General features: G+C 39.1%; 1 protein-coding gene across 4 annotated transcripts in view; it reads left to right on the top strand.

The window, feature by feature from the left end:
• The window catches only part of tpk1 (thiamin pyrophosphokinase 1), an 89,695-nt gene that overhangs the window by 36,787 nt on the left and 33,301 nt on the right, over positions 1-19,607 (top strand). For all 4 annotated transcript variants that reach the window (XM_080306453.1, XM_026179388.2, XM_026179389.2 and 1 more), the window contains exons 5-7: positions 1,587-1,659; positions 4,935-5,030; positions 14,157-14,303. In XM_080306453.1, the coding sequence (XP_080162579.1) occupies positions 1,587-1,659; positions 4,935-5,030; positions 14,157-14,303 (316 nt within the window). The remainder of the gene's footprint in view (positions 1-1,586; positions 1,660-4,934; positions 5,031-14,156; positions 14,304-19,607) is intronic.

Genomic DNA, 19,607 nt, shown 5'->3' with positions numbered 1-19,607 from the left:
TGGCAGCAGATTGCAAACATTTCCTGTGTTTGTCTTCCTGTATCTTGTTGGTGTAAATGGGAATCCTGAGGAGGGAGGGAATAATCCTTATGTATCTCTTTCTTCAACCAACTGGAACATCGCTCTCGCCTCTTGCTAGAGGAGCACATGCACACAAACAAACACAAACACGCTACCCAACCAACCATGAAATCGTAATGTCAGACCTGTTAATGCCTCTAGATAGCAGCCACTGCATCCCTGCGTGGTTTTGCCCGATACACATAAACACACACATACACACAAATGAATAAACAGAGAGCTATCTGTTACTCTCCGGCAGGAATCTTCTATTCAGCAGTGGCTGGTTGTTAATTCCTACACTCTGGGGATTGCAGGTTGCCTCAGAAAACAGTTCAATTCATATGAATGAAATACATATAAAAGTTTACTTTGAGCACGCTCGTATTTCCCCAAAACTCCTGACCAGTTTTATTTGCACTAATCATTTTAATTGCATGCATCAACATGCTATTTCTGCATCCTGTTAGTTCAGAGTTATTGTGCCTGTTTGTGCATTTGTGACATGTATCCACATTTATAAGCGGCTATATAGAAAGTGCTCTTCTTTAACCAAACCATAAACTTTCAAGAATAAAATTGGCAAAAGTAGCTCAGGTTTATTTTCATTCTTTTTACATTTGTTTCATGCATAATAAATGCATAATAATAAGCTGTCAGCATTAATACAAGTTGGAAGTCGAGGTGATTATTCTTCAAGCTTAATTGAAAAATTTTAAAACGAAGCTTAACTTATGGTTCAATTCATTCATTCAGTGCTTTTTTTGTTGATACTTTCCTTTAAAGATAGAAACTCAACTAGACTTAAATGATTTACAAGGGAAGTTTAGTTGAAAGCAACTATCGTGCAATTTATTTGTGTGCTCTGTCAGATTCCTATCATTAGTCCACATACCTTTCTAAAACATAACTGATGTCAGTTCAGAGCAACATAGTCTTTACTTGATCCTATGCGTCAAAACATCCAATCACACTGTGACCTCTGTTTATTAAAACTGATGCACAGTTCTAATGGAGAATCTACTCATCCCGTGTGCTGGAATATTTCAAGATCTGAACACCATGTACATGATGCTCTGTTTGCTTGCGCGTGTGAGAAGGACACCAACTCAGTGATCTGTTTATTAGATGTGACTAATGAGTAATTTGCATCCAATCTGTTGTTGATGCGTTTGCATTTATGCACCTAACTATCACAGTATCAACATGAACTTTTGCTTCTGTATTCTGCCACGTTTGTTTGGGTGTACTTTCCCATCAATCTATGTATATCTTCTGTCAGCCGTGTGTGTGTGTGACAGGGCCAGGCTCGGTGCCACAGAGATTCACCCTGTCAGTTTCCATGTCTCTTCGTCTGTCCCGGCGGCGTCACTCTTCTCCCTCGCTGCACAGATCAAAGAGCTGACACATGCCCCAGTGTCCTTTCTCTTTTCCATCTCTAACTCTCACTTCTTGGCTCTGTCATTCTTGCAATCTTAACCCGCTGTCTTTTTCACTAACCCCCATCTTTCTGTCCTTATATCCAGCTTTCTCCCCGACTATATCAGTGGGGATTTTGATTCCATTACAGCAGAGGTCAAAGCTTTCTATGCAGACAAGGTAAGTGGAACAAAACTTGCACGCACTCTTATACCTACAGGTGTTCATACAGAAGAAGTAGGATTGTAGGGAGAGTCCATAACACATGTTGTAGCATCTGGATGTACAAAGAAAAAAAGGTAGTTGCTTAGAAATTATAGTGGATTAGTCCAAGAAACAAAGGGTAGCCTAGTTCAACATCTGGAGCAGCTGGTTTGTCTAAAAAGCCTAGTACGGTAATTTGTATATGGTAAATGTTAAATGCATTTTTCTTCTTACTGACCACTCAAATCACCACACCCAGCCATTAACACACAGGGAGACATTCAGCAATTTATTCTGTATTTTAAGCATTGTATCTGTCACTTCTGAAAAGAGGCTTGTAGAAGTGAAGATAGAAAGAAATTTATCACTCTGTGAAAAAAACTAATGTTCTTAAGAGTAAGAAAAAGAGAAACAAAATCATTTTTCAAGAGTAATGCAAAATTACATAGGCTGTGAAGATGCTCAGCTTAACTACATGATAGTAATCTATTCAGAGAATCTTGAGATCATGCAGGAGACGAGGTCACTGAATGGCTGCGCTTTTGGGCCTGGCATTAGATGTGACAGACGTGATTCTGTAGTGAAAATATCCGATAGGGTTCAGGAACAGCTTCAAAGCCAATTTTCACTGAACACAGTTCGTGCCTGCATCAGATAAACTGAGGCAAAGTGGAAAACCATCCTGTCACCTGGCAAGTCAAAATTTAGAATTCTGCTTGTGCCCCCTGGGCTAAAGAGAGGATCAACCTCCTGGCTTAGTGCACAGCTGAAAGTCTACTCTCTGTGATGATATAGGTGTGCACGACACAGGAGACCTATATTTGAAGGAAAATGTAATCATTTCTATGAGCACTTGCCTCTTAGCATTTATAAATACAAATTTATCTTTGGGTTGAATCTCACACACTCGCATTTACTAAATATTTTCGGAGTCATACATCACATCCCACACAAATGTTTTCAAAATTAACCAGTAGGTGTTCCACACCTATTGCCAGTCTCAGTAGCGATAGTCTCCAGTCCCTTCACGACCCTGAATTTGATAACGTTTGGGTCACACAAGCTTGGAGAATGATTTCAGCAATGTCCTGTCTCATGGGAAAAATGTGTATTCCCTGAATGCTTGGAAAGTGACTCTTGGAGATTGTCGACTGTTGCTAGTTGAAATCAGTTGCAAATAGGGTGCTTGTATTTGTTGGGGTCGCTAGCACAATGCCACGGTTAGCCGTAGTCTGCATGGAAAATGCCAACTTGTCTGCAAATACTTAAAAACTTAGCACTGAGCAATAGTGAAACTCGAAGAAATGCAACACAAACGTGAAATAGAGCCCGTTTGCCTTCAGAGTAAATATTAGATCTTTTGAAACATGTTGGTTTCAGCAGTAAGAAAAACAATCTAAACTACCAGTTTTCAGTCTTCACTGTTTCACAACCACCTAGCAAATAGTTGCCAAATGTTTGCAGACACATTGGCATCTTTCCAACAGGCTACAGCTGTGCAGGTTTTTAGTGCAGCACCGTACACCTCTTTGTTATTAATTCCACGTAGTGACAGCAAACAACTTACCATCCAGTCAGGTAATATACATTTTTCCCTAGCAACCGGTGGTTACCAGGGTCACTGACTGGCCTTTGAGCCTGGATGTGTGGGGCTTATCAAGTGATTTCACTGCAACTACCAGCAACCACTCACAACCATTCAGGGGAACACTCAAGTAACCGGTGATTGCAAGGCAGCCAATCAGTCCTAACTGAGGCCTTAACAGTTAAGAGGATGGATTCTTAGATGGAGGAGCATCTTCTTCACTTTTTCAAATTAATCATTGCTAAAAATCAACACTATATTTTAAAAAGTCTTCATTAATCAGTGATCATGAAATATTATAATACTAATGATAAAAAAATCCATACAAAACTACTAGAAACGGGATAAATGCACAAAAATAACATTTGAAAAGGGTTAGCTACACATAAAGATGAGGATATTGGAAATGGACAAAGCAATCTGCATTTTTTGTAGGTGACTAAGTTTGCAGATTTAACATAACACGGTCCAGGTACAAGAAAGTGCTTCTCCAGAGTCCCCCTTTGACATTCTTCGTTGTAGCCTTTACTCCCTGTGTACCTCACTGTGCAAGAAATTTGTACATGTAGGCATATTTAGATTCAACTATTCAAGGTCATAAAAATAAAATGCAAATGATTTCATGAAGGGGACTTTCCATTGTTTATAGCAAGCAAAATGTCAACCCACAAGCGCTGTTCAATAAATAATTAATACAGGGCAAGTCAGACATGCATACACACACCCACACCTTAGAGAAAACAAAATACAGTGCCTGTGCGATCTTTGTGCTGTGTCACTTTGATCAGATGCTACTGATGCACACTGTTTACAGTTTGAAATGCAGATTCGGTATCATCACACGTACACACAACACACACATGATTAGGCACCCATCACAGATTATTTGATGTCTTCAGCTGTTTCTCTCTCCTTTTTTCTCTTCTCACGATTCCCCCGGCTCTCTCTGTAGCTATCTGTAATATTAGACCCTTTTCACAAAAATCACACAGGTTGTCTGGAAAAAAAAGAGAGAAATGCCTTTTTTTGAGGGGGGTGAGAGAAAAACAGTCTGTTATGGTAATGCCTTTGAAGCAGAAATATGGGAAAATGCGAGCAGTTCCTTCAGAGATTTCTGGCAAACGGTGAATAATTCTGCATAAATGGGAGGCAGAAAACAGAAAAGCATCAGCAAGGGAGGGAGGGAGAGATGGGGGGTGGAGGGTTGGTGGAAGAGGAGGGGAGGAGAGGGAGGATGGATGGGATCAAACAGAGCACAGCGAACAAGTTTGATATGACTGCGCGTGTGTGTGCGTGTGTGTGTGCGCGCGCGCGTGTGTCAGTGAAGTAGCAAAGTCGCTGTGTTTTGGAGGAAAGTGACACTGGAGAGAGAGAAAGAGACAGAAGGAAAGTAAGCCGGAGCATGGTTGTTGTAGTTTAGGGCCACTGACTGGAACCTCTACATTATTCAGCAACACAAGCCAAAGACAGCCAGACAACAGTAAAACACTGATTTATACCTCTCTCCATCTCCCTATCGCTTTCAGTTTTTCTGTTATCCCCCTATCCCTTATCTTAGGTATTTGTTACACTATCTATGTTTATGTACATCTGTTGGATTGTGTTTTGTTGCCTGCTTGTTTTTTTGTGATTTGTTTTTAATATATTGATATTTGTGCGTGTGTAGGGGTGCAAGCTGATAGAAACAGCTGACCAGGATCTTACGGACTACACCAAATGTCTTGCAATCATGGTGGAGGAGATTCAGAAGCGACAGCTACAGGTAAATGCCACACAGCTCATATATGGTTCTGACTTACTTCTGATATTTATGGTTTATATTTTAAAGGAATTCTTTGACATTTTGGAAAACACTTTCTTCTGAATTTATCAAAATGACTGTTAAACTCCAGTCCTATAAGACAGCATAAAGTCCTGGATGCAGGTGGCAAAAGCTTATCCAAATATCCCTAATGCCAAGGTCAAAGTCCATGTTGGGCAGATGTATTGGGCAGTATTACGGACATAAAATCCTAATCTGTTGTTTGCACTGATCAGATTAGCAAACTATAGTATTATTTGGTGATTATTTGGCGATAATTGGGCTTGATAGGTACCCCTGTGCTAAAAATGTTCATATGAGCATAATGCATATGCTTTAGTCCATATTGCTTTATTAAAGTCACATTTCATCTACATATCACTTTCAGAAACAATTGTTTTTTTTATTTCATTTCACTAACAGTTTTTATGACATTAACTGGCTGCAGATGTAGCACCGGGTAAAAGAAATAAGCAAGGCTCACGTCTCCCTCAGTTTTGTGCCCTTAAGTAAGGCATTCAGTCTTCAGGTACTTAAGATCAGGTGCTCAGAGGTCAGTAGTGTTTTACTGTCGGTTTTCTTGTGGCAAATCCCTGTAGTGAATGCGTGTGGGTGTATGGATATGAAACAATCTCTTTGCCTGAAAAGACCATCCATGCTCACTCAACGTCCCCCGAAGAAATAGCTGCTGAAAAATATCATTGGAATAGCATTACACCTACACAGAAAATGCAAAGTGAGATTTGGCTGTCTTAAAATATGAAATACTTCACTTTTGTTGTGATCTTTTTCAAAGTGTAAAAACATTTCCCAACAAGCTGATATGCACTACTCTGAAATGAGCTAAACAGGCTGCTCAGCGCCTCATGCCCAGTTTGCTGCTGCAGAGCCAGACACGCAGACAATAACACGATCCAAAGATTCATTCAGTTTCCAGCCTGACTCCCAAAATGCCAACAGAATGTCCATAATGTTAGTAATTTAGTAAACAGCACAGTTTTTAATTTAAAAATGCTAATAGTGATGATTGTTAAGACGAGCACTGTCCTAGAACATTATCTTTTGACGCTGCCTTCCTCTTGACCTTTCTCTGTTTCTTTTTGTCCTTTTAGTAGAATTTTTAACAGCATAATAAGTGTTGCTCCAATCACACACTAGCGCCCCAATCACTTCACATTGCTAAGCTACAGAAACCCATTCATCTCATATTCACATGTTGCCACATTTTTACTCTGTTGCTCACTGCCAGGCTTTAAGAGGAGCTATACTTTTGTCCTTCCTTTCCGTGGGCTCTTTTTTTTCTCCCCCAGCTAATATGTAATCTGCCTTTGAACCGGCACACACTGTTTGTCCGTCTGTTTGCCTGCAAGAGATAGGAGCCTGGCAATCAGTTTTTGGCTCTCTGTAAGAGTTGCTGGTGATGACTTTTTCTGTTTGTTTCCCAAGGCTTTTCCATCTTTCTTTACCCACTATAACTCTTACTTGACCTTTTGTTCTTTTCAGCACTTAGAATAGGCATGGGTTATATAAAATACTTTTTTATGATAGTTTTATACGTATTCTTTTGTTTTCAGATTCACTGATTTTCATTTAATGAATTATAAATGTAGATGAAGTAATAACATATGCAGATTACTGGGCATTGTGATGTTTGGGCTTTGAAGAGTCGCCCTATCAGCCCCCGTATGTTTTTCCTCCATACAGCTTAGCACTCAATTGATCTCATATTGTGTTGGTTGAAATCCTCCCTAAAAAAATGTTACCATGGGATTATGCTGGGTAGATTAGTGTTTGTTTACATACATATATATATATTTATATATGTGTAGTTATGTTTGTGTGTTAGTGCTTTGAAAAGTGTGTATCTCTGTGAATGTGTTTGTGGGCAGCTAGTTCTTCTGTGTGTGAATTCAATTGCTGTTTACATGTGTTTTCCTCTCTAAGAAGCGCACATGTGTATGTGTGTCCCCAAGTCTGATAGGTCTGCTGGTCTGTTTATCCTCTCACAGCTCTGTTTAGTTAGCTCATTTCTTCTCAATCCCCTATTTCTACTTTCTTTAGTCTTTCTTTGGTTGTTATCCTTAATAAATGGAAGTGGGGTTTTTTTTGTGTTTGTTTCTTTTTTTGCTTACTCCTCGTCTCCTAGCCAACCAGTAAAGAGAAGTGACCAAATGTATAAAATCAGCTTGTGAAGTTTTCTTCATTGAGCCATGAGAGTTTCCTTGCTCCGCTTACTGGTTTGTTTTTAGTAAACAAACATGAAATATGAACAAATAAAAATTCATACAGTTGTGTAGTCTTTGATATGCGTAGCTGCCACAACAGAAGTGATGATGGAAAGCGAAGATTGAGCAAGCCGGTGTGTCATTGGACGTTGAAACACAATACAGTGTTTTGTTTTGTTTCTTTCATCCTCTTCTCATTGTTCTGCATTCTTTTTTCAGTATTTGTTATTTTTTTAAGATTCCGTGTCCTGTATTTTTGTCACAGTGTCAAGAATTTAGAACTAAGCTATAATACGGGTATGGAGGACATCACAGATGAATTTGGGGCTTTACTGTTGCAGGTAAGAGGTCACACTTAAATAAGAAAATACATAAGTGTTCTGTGGATTTATTATTGAATAATAATTTGCACTAAAAGTGACAGGTGGTAATGACAGATTGTCTCACATCTCCAAATCCCCTTACTTTGTCCTGCAGACCTCCACTGTTGTTCAAAAACACACGTGCTCTTTGGCCACCTTGTCAGATACACCTAATTACACATTGCAGAAACTCTATGCATTTAGGTAAAGACTGAAGTTGCTGAAGTTGAAACCGAGCATCAGAATGGGGAGGAAACAGGCTGGTCTGCGTATTTCATAGAAACTGCTGATCTACTGGGATTTTGCAGAGAATAGGGTGAAAGAGAGAAAATATCCAGTGAGCAGCAGTTCTCTGAGTGAAAATGCCTTATTGATGCCAGAGGTCAGAGGAGAATATCCAGACTGCTAGAAGTTGATATTAAGGCAACAGTAACTCAAATAACCACTTTCTAAAAGATATGCAGAAGCACATTTACGAATGCAAAACACATCTAACTTTGAAGGAAATCAGCTACAACAGCAGGTACCATTCTAAAACCCTGAATTAAGGCAGTTCTACAGGCAAAAGCGGGCCTAACCCGGTACTACCATGGTATACCTTGGTCATTGAGTGTAGATGATCCACTCTGACACACAGGTTGACACGGGCATAGTGCTATAAAACATTAAATGTGTAGGCTATTGGTATGTAGATAAAAACAGCCCTTTTTTGACTCTGGTTTGAGTAACGGTTGCTAAAAGCTAACTTGCTCAGCAGTTTCATTCTTGCGATATGTTAACACAAAGAAAAATCACAGAGTAACAATATCTGTATCATGTTAAGAGTGGAGTTTGTTTACCAAGTGTTGTTAACAGTTAGGTGATGTCTCTGCATGTGGGGGCGTCTGCCAGATGTTGAAATAACCTCAATCTCAGCACTTTGTTTTGTTTTAACTGCAACTCCTGAGGGAGAAAGTCAGTTATGACATATTTGGTTTGGCAATTTGTGCTCCTGTTATGAACTAAAGCACAAGTTATGGCTTAGTTCCTTTAAGTGATGAAGAACATTGAATACACTGAAGTAATAGTGCACTGTTGTCAAGTAAACAAGGTAATAAAAAAGGCCTTTTTGGCTGACAAAGGCACACTGCAGTAGTTTTCTGCAGTGTAATTACAAATGGGCAAAGCATGCACGCACATAGGGCTGTGCGATATGACCAAAATCTCATATCCCGATATAAAACATCTATCGTCCCGATAACGATATAAATCACAAAAATGTAACATTTTCTGTAAATTCTGTGAATCTCGGGCAGTTCGACTTGCGTGAAGTTTTTCCAGCTGCGCGTCATGTAGCTGGAGTCGAGTGTTTTAACCGATGCATGAAACGATACATTTTTAGACATAAGTTGTAACGGCCGCCGTTTTCTTTGTGAGTATTTATTACACGGCGTGCTGCGGGGAAAAGCCTGTTCTAACGTTTGAGTCTAAGGTTTATTTTTTAGCACCTGGCGGCTCTTTTTTGCTTCTCATCCGTAAACACTCTGCATACTCTTTCACGTGATTCAGTTTATTTTGAAAAGTCTCAACAGGATCTTGATTGATTGATCATACTTTATTCATCCCAAGGGAAATTGGGTTAAGGCTGCCAGCCGTGCCAGCGCCATCTTACCCTTCCGACCATACATACATTACACAAACATCACACGGGGAAGACAGGTCAGAGGGGTATAACATGGAAAATGCACAACATGAGGAAAGATAAGGAGAAAAAAATAACTCCCCCCAGACTGAGCTCCAACAGGGAGATCAGTTTGATCTCCCTGTTGGAGCAAAAAACAGTTTGAGAAAAAACACCTCTGCACATAGCACATGAAAAAACTCTTAATGCACCAAAGAAACACATGACAAGCAACAGGGATGGGTAAAGGGTGAGAGACAGCCAGTGTAGACAGTGCATCCACCCCTGCAGCATAAGCGCTGGTCTCCTTGATCTATCGGAGGGGAATAAGCGTAGAAGGCGTTTGGAGGGGGAGGGGGGATGAGTGTATATATGTTTGTGTGTGTGTGTGTGTGTGTGTGTGTGTGTGTGTGTGTATGTATGTATCCATCTTGAGCTTTATTGTGAAAGGTTTATGTGGAAAATAAACAAGCGGACAAGCGATGGTTTTACCATCATTGTTGCTAACGACAAGGCATAAAAACAGGCGCTTTTCCATCCGTAGTGTGGTTATATTAAATATAAGAGAAAGAGTGAACTTCAAGAAATTAATATAGCCACTACAGTGACCATCAAAACAATGAAAAAATATTGCCGTAAACAGTTTATTTTGCGACACCACAAAACAAACGATAGCGTAAAATGAAACGATAGACGTTTTTATATCGTCATCCGATATGTCGTTATATCGAACAGCCCTACACGCACATATAAAAAATAAGCCTATAATCGTATCTACAGTATTTACACAAATGCACATTTTTAGTAGCTGTGCTTCTGTACGCTACCACAGTGGATTTGACAAAAAAGAACCCCCAAAGATGTCATTGAAGTTATGACTCTCGGCTTTAATTTTATACATACTACCCCAATTTTAAAGACGTATGTTCTGCTTGGCCTTTACTGCAGCTACCTTCATTTGTTACTTGTTTGTGTGTCTTTGTTGCATTCAGTTGTGTATTTTATAATTGAAAAGCATGCTGCATTGGGTGGAACATTTATCAGATCTTCAATGGCCAAGTCAGTCAATTTAGTTTCTTTTCTTTGAGCAACTCTTGGGTTGCTTTTGCAGTATGCTTTGGGTCATTATCCATCTGATCAGAGATTTCTATCAAAAGTCTGCTAGTTCTATCAATAGTTGTGTCATCAGGAAAAATAAGTGACCTGGTTTAATTGTTCTCATTTGCTTTAGTTGTCTCCCTTGGTCTTTCAAACCTCTTGGTGCTGCTGAGATGACCATTGCATTTCTTTTTTCCTAAGAATGTAACAGATTGTTGATTTGGCCATTGTTGTGGCCACATCATGTGTTTGCAATATCTCTGATGGGTTTATTTAGGTTTTTCAAGCTAATGATGACCTTTAATTACATCAATTGGACTTCATATTGAAAGTTCCAGCAAACTGCTACCATATGAAAATTCAACACTTAGAATCAGCTCCAGATCTTTTATCTGCTTAATTTGTTTTTAAGGGAACAGAGCTCACGTGTATATGAAACTGTTTGCCAGTCAGTTGTCTGATTACTTTTGAGCTTCTGAAAATGAGTGATTATGCCTATGTATAAAAATGGTTGTGATTCTTAAACAGTTAATGTTATACTTTTGTAAACACTTTAGGCTAAAGCTGAAAGTGTGCATGTTGGCCTGTTATGATGTTTAATTTAAAATCCATTTTGGTGGTGTACAAAAATATATAAGAATATATACAAAATTGTTTCAAGTTGTTCTCAACTTAAGTAACCACTTCACTCTCTCAGCTCTCCTGCACTCCCTGCCCAGCTTTACTGCTTGACACATATGCACACTTATACAAGGCCTTCAGAAAAAATGGTTATGTATGTATGGAGCCGGAGAAATTAAGCATTCCACTTTGAGGAATATCATCTAAAAGTAGCATAGATTTCAAATGTCCCAATTTGTGCAGCATTAGTTGCTTTAGCAACTTCAGCCCAGGAGCAAACTTTCTGATGCAAGAAGGAGTCTCCAAGAACATGAAAAATGTATCACAGGATCTGCAGGTACATTAATTCCTGCAAAGTTGGTCTCAAATGTGCGTGTTTCTGCAACTGGGAAAAGACTATAAAAAAATTAACCTGCATTTATAAAAATTATATTAGAAAAAATAAAATGGTTAGGAAATTAAAACAAAGCCAAAGAGCTTTGAAATAATAACCTGTGGATAGATCAATCCAAGCTATAATGGCAGTTGATACTTGGGCACAAACCAAAGGCAGCCTTTTAGGATAATTTCATGGCAGTTGGGACACATGGTGGTGGAAATGCTGTAGTTTGGGCTTGTTTCACCGCCTCAGGGACTGGTCTTTGATCATCTATGAATTCTGCTTCATATCCAAAACTACTTGAAGATAATAGGCCATCTGTCTCCATGCTGAAGTTGAACAAGAAGTGGATAGGATAATGATTCTAAGCACACTTTCATATCCGCTAAGGAATAGTTTGAAAAGAAAAAAAGAAAGAAGGGTTATGGAACAGCCTAGTTAAAGCCCGAATTTGAATTTAAAATAAATATTGCAGGGAATATAAGGGACAGCTGAAGCTGAAAGCCGACAGCTCGCTGATTCTAATGTTTCAGCGGGTCAGCGCTTCGTGTTTATGCCCTTTTTGTGCTTATTCTGAAGCTGCAGGTTTTATCTCTCTCCAAACAATATTGAATGAACCAGCAGCAAAAGAAGATCCAAAATTCACTTCACATAAACATCGTCATGAATTCCCTCTTACTTTTGCTCTTTTGCTTCCACCACGATAAAATCACATTTCATGCAGAGGTAGCTGTCTCTCTCTCTGTACTTCAAGAACAGTTTCCCGTCTAAAAATCTGTTTTCTGCATTATTCGCTTGCTTATTACACACAAGTTGTTTACAGCGCTGTCGACCGCTGTGTTTTTTCCTTTTACTTGCTTCCGAAAAGAAAGCCTCATTCCTGCTGTTCAATAGGCTACTGAACAAATGTAAACTTTTTAAAATTATGCAAACTTGCAAAACGCTTAGCTGTGTCTCTAATAAAACCACTGTAACTTTGCTCTGCTTCACTTCAGCAGCATAATGTTCATATGTTGATTAATGGTTTTCTTTCGTTTTTGATCTACTGCAGAATATTTTTTATAAAATCCCAGGCCAAGAAAGTCGCCTTCATGTTTTTCTGTGTTTTATCCTCAGTTACTTTGACACAAAGGCATCTGCTGTGATGCTTACACCTTTGATAAAGTCTCGAAAGTCTCAGCTTTCTTTTTATAGAAATAAAAATATGGAAATGCACTGATACGTGATCAGAATTATAATATTTCTGACTGTCTGAGGCTAAATTTACCAGATTCAAATCGAATAGAATCGGATTGAATCAAATCGTGGATCAAATCGATTCTAGAAATCAGTGACGATACCCAGCCCTACATTTAAGGCGACCATTAATCATCTTGAAGCTGAACATAAAAGTGGCCAAATATTTCAACATGACTTTGCCTGACACTGGTGGACAGTTATGCAACTGTGTGTATATATATATATATAGTTTTCTCTTGTTAAACAAATGTGCTTAATGTACCTTGTTAAGGCTAAAGGTGCGAAGTGTTTGCTTGTTCGAAGGTGTTGAAAAGTTTTCTTTTCACTTCACTGTAAATTCTTAAAGTCAGAAATTGTTAAACAGAGAAATAACCTTTGCATTATTCGGTTTTGGATGTCACAACTGTTCTGCAGCCCAAGCTATCCACTGGTGGTGAAAAATGAAAATAGTAATAGCTCGTATTACCTAGTATTTCTATGCTGTATGTGGCTGAAGTGCAAACATCAAAGAGTGTATGATTGATGGTTCATTGGAACATTTTTCATGTTGGTGTGACGGTCAGTCAGGATGTGACAGCGCCTTTGCCCCTTAGACTGTCTGATGTTAAGGCTGGCAGCACTGGTGCTTGACTGCTTGGAGACCTTGTATGAGGATATAGCCGTATAGGTTGTTCTATAGCAAAGTCCTGCCCCAAAGTTAAGAAAAACCTTTTTTGAAGTTACTTTGAAATTCCAGGAAATAGCAATTTATTTGCTTTTAACAAGTTCCTGATAATAATTTTGTCCACCTTTGGTTTAATTCTTCACATTTCTACACAGATAGTGCAGCTCAGTTGTTTTTTTTCAATCTGTTCTCCATCTTATTTCTTTTTCTGAGTTCCCTGGTGTTTGTTTCTCTGCCAAAATGAAAGCCTTGTTGTTCTCTTTATTGTTTGTGTGTCTCTCTATCAGTAGAATTATATAAAGCCAAGATAGGGCACTGGCCTTGTTAAAGTGTTTTGCTCTCCAAATCCCCTCCTTTTTTTTCTTTGACTTAACGTATACTGCTTGAAAAATTTAATGGCATTTGTTGGGAAAGTAGAATATGTGTAGAACCAGAGGGAAGACGAGTCCTTCCAGTTTTCTTTCTTGTTCCCATAGTTCATTCTTGAAAATAGCTGGGTATTACTCATTTTACTAAGAAGTTCTTTGAAATGTGTTGGTTAGCAGACAAATTACAGTCATTCTAACTAACATGATTTACAAACCCCTAAATTTCATAATATTTTCATGATTCATATCTTTTCCCCAAATCACATAGCATCAGTCAGGAAGTGTGATTTATTTTGATCAAAATGCATGCACTGTAGTTGTTTTTAATCATATTTTGTTTTCTACAGCTACATCTGTCGTTTTGCTGATGGCATGTTAATTGAAGCAAAGAAAACACTAACATAATGCCACAGACTGCTTTATCAAACACTAACATTTTTCAGTTTTCTTAACCTCTCGTCGCTCTTCCAGGTGGATACAATAGTGACACTGGGTGGTCTGGCGGGCAGATTTGACCAGGCCATGGCATCTGTGGAAACCCTCTACCACGCTCTGTCAATGACACAACTCCCACTGTTGATCATACAGGGAAAAAGCTTGGCATATCTACTCAGACCTGTGAGTATATACAAACCCACAAAACACCCACAATGCGTTTAGGTATTGTAGGTAAATAAAGTTACCGGTCCAGCTACTTGCCCTTAACATCCACATGCTAATGTAAAATTTCCCCTCCACTTTTTCTATTTTTTTTTCCTTTCTTTTTTTTTGCATTTTTGAGCTACAAAGCACATTTTCCTTTCATTTTTCATAAAGCTGAAGGATGGACTCTAGCTTTTCTTAAGCTGCATTATAAACACTACACACACAAGGAGACCTCTAGTATTTTACCCACACTATGCTAGCAGGGGAGCACAATGTCTCCCAGTTCTTCTAATCACCCCTCGCCCAGCCCTTCATTTTCTGTTCTTTCTCAAAAATGTTCTTTTCCTTGGTCTACTTCCACCTTGATTGGAGTGTTGAACACTTTGTTTCTTTGTTAAGTAATCACTTCAAGAGAACACACACACACACACACTTCTCTGCTCTTATGGTGCCCCAATTTGCTGTTGTGAATGAGAGTGAGCGAATCTCTTTTGATGCTCCTAAATTGTTTTCCCTCAATGCTAACCACTTTCTCACACTCTTCTCACATGATTGAGTTTACAAGTAGGCTGAATGACCGCCATTTGGGACATGTGTTAGCCCCCTCCCCCACTCTCTCCATAGTCCCCAGTGTTGTTTATTTGAGAGGTCCTCGGGACAAACAACTAACAGTCACTCACTTCCTGATGACACCTTGTAACACCTTAAGTAAACCTCTCTCTCATACACACTCTCCCTACTTCTTGTCATTATTCCAAAGGCGTGTTGTCATTTGCTGCTTCATACCTCGACACCTCCAATTAATCTTACTTCAGTGAAGGTAAATTAAGCTCGTTTGTCAACGCAGCTCCAATTCGCCAGCGACTGATGAACGCAGACGCCTGTACATGAAGGTGAACGCAACCTTCGAAAAGCCCAGTGCTATTTGTTCAAGTTACATCTGTAATTGAAGTGTTTACAACTTTTGCCAAATATCCTCACCACACATATTTCGTGCAATCGCAGGTTCGTTAAGTGCTTCGTTTCAGCGTTTGGCACAATCAGCACATACAGAGTTCATGTTTTGTATGCAAGCTACACACCAAAAACAAATGATGACCAGAACTAAATTACATTTTTTTCTGTTTCACAAATTTGGGGATTATGTCACCAGAGCCAGCACATACCATTCAAGCTGCTCATAACTGCAGTATCCCATTAAACGTGCACACTGTATGAAATGTATGAGGCATGCCTCTTCGTCTTGATTAAATCAGTGTATATCTGTGACTCAGGGATGAACTGATTTAATCAGGGTTGTGTCTGTTTGTTTTACTTTTTGTCTCCCAAATGAAGTGTCAAAGTTTTATTATGCTGTCTTTGGGAAATGTGCACAAGTCATGTGGTTTCTATAGCTGGCTCAGGGTGTCGCATAATTATGGTGTCTTTTATTAAGTTATGGATAGGGACACTGTGAGGGCTGCTTACAAGCTTGTGATTCTGTGTCCCTAAACACTAAGAGGATGTTTTAATCAGTCTAGGTCCCAATGTAGAGCTAAATTTACTCAGTTTCCATCTTTAAAAAAAAAAGAAAGAGGAAAGTTGCATTGACTGCGTCTGCTTTATTTGTTTTTCTCTTAGTATCTGCTTTATTGAATCTCAGTTGGAGGACCAACCAGAGCCACATTTACTCAAATTAGCATCCCAGCCTATGAAGATGCTTGAGAAATCTGGCTCTCTGTGTTGTGGGACATTCAATGCACAACACTGTGTCAGCCAAATTCATGCTATAAATCATTCTAGCTTCTAGCACACACACTCGAGGTCAGAACTACAGGCCTGTTTACCTGATGCCCTTTCAAGGAGTGAAACTTGTCAGTGCAGTAGCTGATTTAAATGATAAAGTGTGATACCTGAGGTACCTTGTCTACCTTCTGTGCCAGAGCAAGTTCTGTACTGATATTAATAATTTAGTTTAATAAATATGAGACAGAAAATGGCTTCAAATGTTCATTGAAGTAATGCAGGGAGGGTAAGAAAGGTCCTTAAATAAATCTAATAGTATTCTTATTACTAATTTTCCCTCATGAGCATTTTCCTTCTGCTTCAACAGCTTTGTAATTTCCTGACCTTATACATCTGTAGAGTAGCTAACAAGTGGGAGGTGGGAGACTGCAAAGAAAACAGGCATCTAATATCTCTCAATCAGCTGTTAAATCTCAGAGCTAATGTGCAGACACAATTGAGTAATACTTAACCCTTGTGCGGTGTTCATATTTTTGTTACTCGGCCAGTGTTCATGGGTCTGGTGGACCCGCTAGAGTTTTGTCTTTCCAAATTAACACTATCAAACAATTTTATGTTAAATTACTCAACAGATGTTTACTTCATCCCAATTACAAGCCATATGAACAGCAAACATGTTTAATTTTTTCCCTTTACCTTTGTTAGATCACATTTATGAATCAATGTGCTTCTCGTTTTTTTTTTTTTTATATAAAATGTTATAAAAAAAAAATCAGTTATAATCAAGTGGAGTGAGTGGAAATACACAACACATTTACACGTGAAGCAATATGTTTCACAAGTAAATGGGATCAGCTGCTCATCAATGGTGACATTAGGCCCAGGGCTGCAAAACAGGGGGAGGTGGTGCACACACTTATCCCACACTGTCCTAATGGCAGCTAGCTTGTCTCTCTGCCGTCGAGCTGGTCTGTTGTCTCGGTTATCAAAACGGATAATCCTGGAAATTTTGTGGAAGTTTTCCAGAGACACTGATGCACGGAAAGGTTCGTGCCGGTTTCTGCATCCCACAGGGATTCTGTGGATTCCCCTTTGGACCCGAAAACTCCTGCAAGGATAAGAACCCCAAAGTAGGCCTTTGGAGTTCTTAGATGAATTTGGTCTCCTTCCACCTCTCTCCAAAAACACACCTTCCTTCTAGATCTGCAATCCAGAATAATTTTCTGGATGGAATCTGGGATGAAAAGCTCAAATGAAGACTTGATGTCCTGCACATGAGTAACTGTCAGCCGTGTTGGCCCTGGCTTATCACAGTAACAGCTCTGCAGGGTGGCTCATTTCTTGGGCAAGAAGACCATTCAATTTCACCAGTTATTGACATCCATATTTCTTCACTTGCTGTCTGGTGGGCTTGTTCTGGTCCTGGAGCTGGCTGCAGATGGGGTACCTGTCTTTGTTTTGTTACTAAATGGTGCTCAACCTCATCCTCTTCTTCAAAGTCCCTGTCAGACTCTGAATTTTCAGAAATGTGAAATATTCTGAAACCTCTTTGTCAACATCATCATCCGAAGCCACTCTCTCTTCCAAAATCAATTGGATGGCCCTCGCAGCAGATAATCGTTTGCCATCTTGATCAGTTGTGATAAGGAACCACACTGGCAAAGTCTTATTTATAGTATTATGCCCCTAATTTGCAGGTGGGACATGGTATGAGAAAATAAAATTTGGATCCCTCAAGAAAGAGGGTAAATTGTGTGGGAATGTAAGAGCAGACGGTGTTGATAGTTGAATTTTCAACAATGTTGCAACTTTGTGCAGGAGGGGAAGAAAACACTATCAGCAGCACCAGAAAGGAGGAAGACAGAGTGTGGGAACACAGGACCTACACTTTCAACACTTTTATTAGACCTGGGTCCAGTGGACCCGAACACCTTGTATGTAATGTAAATGCGTGGGGGGAGGTACAGTATGAGGTCATTGAAAATTAGTTCGGATTTATGTTCTTCACAGAAAATAAGCCAAAGCCAATGAATTTCAGGTTGAAAAAATAATTAATTGTTTAATTTTTCTTTTGAGAAAAACTGAAAATGGGTCTCACAGACCCGAACACCATACAAGGGTTAAAATAGTAAATTATTTTAATTGATGACTTTACCCAGTCATTAGATGTACTCACCAGCCGCTTTCTTAAGTCTACCTGCTCAACTCCTTGTTTAACGCATATATCTAATTAGCAAATGGCATGGCAGGAACTCCATGCATTTAAGGATGCAGACATGGTCAGGACAACCTGCTGAAATTCAAGCCAAGCATTAGAAACGGAAAGAAAGGTGATTTAAGTATTTCAGAGACTGTTGATCTACTGGGATTTTCCCACACAACCACTACAAAGAACGGTCCAAAAAAAGAGAAGAAAAAAATATCCACTAAGCAGCAGTTCTCTAGATGAATGTCTTGTTGATGCCAGAGGTCAGAGCAGAATGGCCACTTATCATAAATAACCACTTGTTTCAACCAAAGTACTGAATACAGAAGATGATTTCTGAACATGCAGCATGTTGAACATTGAAGCAGATGGTCTACAGCAGCAGAAGAACATACCGGGTGCCACTGCTGTTAGGTAGGAATAGAAAACTGAGGCGTAGACTCACCGAAAGTGAACAATAGATGATGTGAAACACATTGACTACAATGAAGTTTTTTTTTTCTTCTGTGATGTGGCATAAAGAACATGGACGCATGGATCCATCCCACCTTCTACTGAAGGTTTGCACAGATAGCCATGATCTGATGGCTGCTTCCAGCAGGGTACCAGACCACATTGTCAAATCATCTCAAACTGGTTTCTTGAACATGACGATGACACTCAAAAGGCTTCTGCAGTCACTTTTGGATGTGGCGGAATTGCAGATTCATATGGATGTGCAGCTCACAAATTTGCAGCTGCTGTGTGATGCTGTCATGTCAATATAGACCAAAATCTCTGACTAGTGTTTCCAGCATGTTGTTGAATATATTCCTTGAAGAATTAAGGCTGTTCTGAAGGTGTAAGGGGTTCCAACCTGGTACCAGCAAGTAAAGTCTAAAGTAAAAAAAAAATAGGCCATGTTGTTATACCAAAAAATAAAAATTATTTTATTTGAAGCAGAGATGTTGGTTGGAATTAGAAAACAAATTAGTAAGTGTTTTGGTCAAAAAATCGATCTTGTAGTTTGTACAGAACGTCACAGTTTCTTTGTACTGCGTGGAAAGCTTCTCTTTCTTTTCATGAAATTCAAGCAGCATCAGAAAATATGCACCATCTGATTTAAAAAAAAAGCACCATGCAAAATTACAGTACCATTATACACGGCCGACCACTGTGTTTATCTTTATTGAATTATGTGAAAATTACACCAGGCTGCTAAAAAGTAAGCTCAATCAATACCACACAATTCAGCCTGAGTAAACAATACAAGCGTTGTACCTACATGGTTTTTACATGCTTTTGTTGAGTGTTAATTATATATATTTAATACATTGGAATAAGAATGCCCTTACATAGTAGTTAAG

This window comes from Astatotilapia calliptera, chromosome 9, assembly GCF_964374335.1.
Source record: "Astatotilapia calliptera chromosome 9, fAstCal68.1, whole genome shotgun sequence".
Lineage (NCBI taxonomy): Eukaryota > Metazoa > Chordata > Actinopteri > Cichliformes > Cichlidae > Astatotilapia > Astatotilapia calliptera.
Note: the sequence above shows the minus strand (reverse complement) of the source record. Positions and strands in the feature narration are given on the sequence as shown.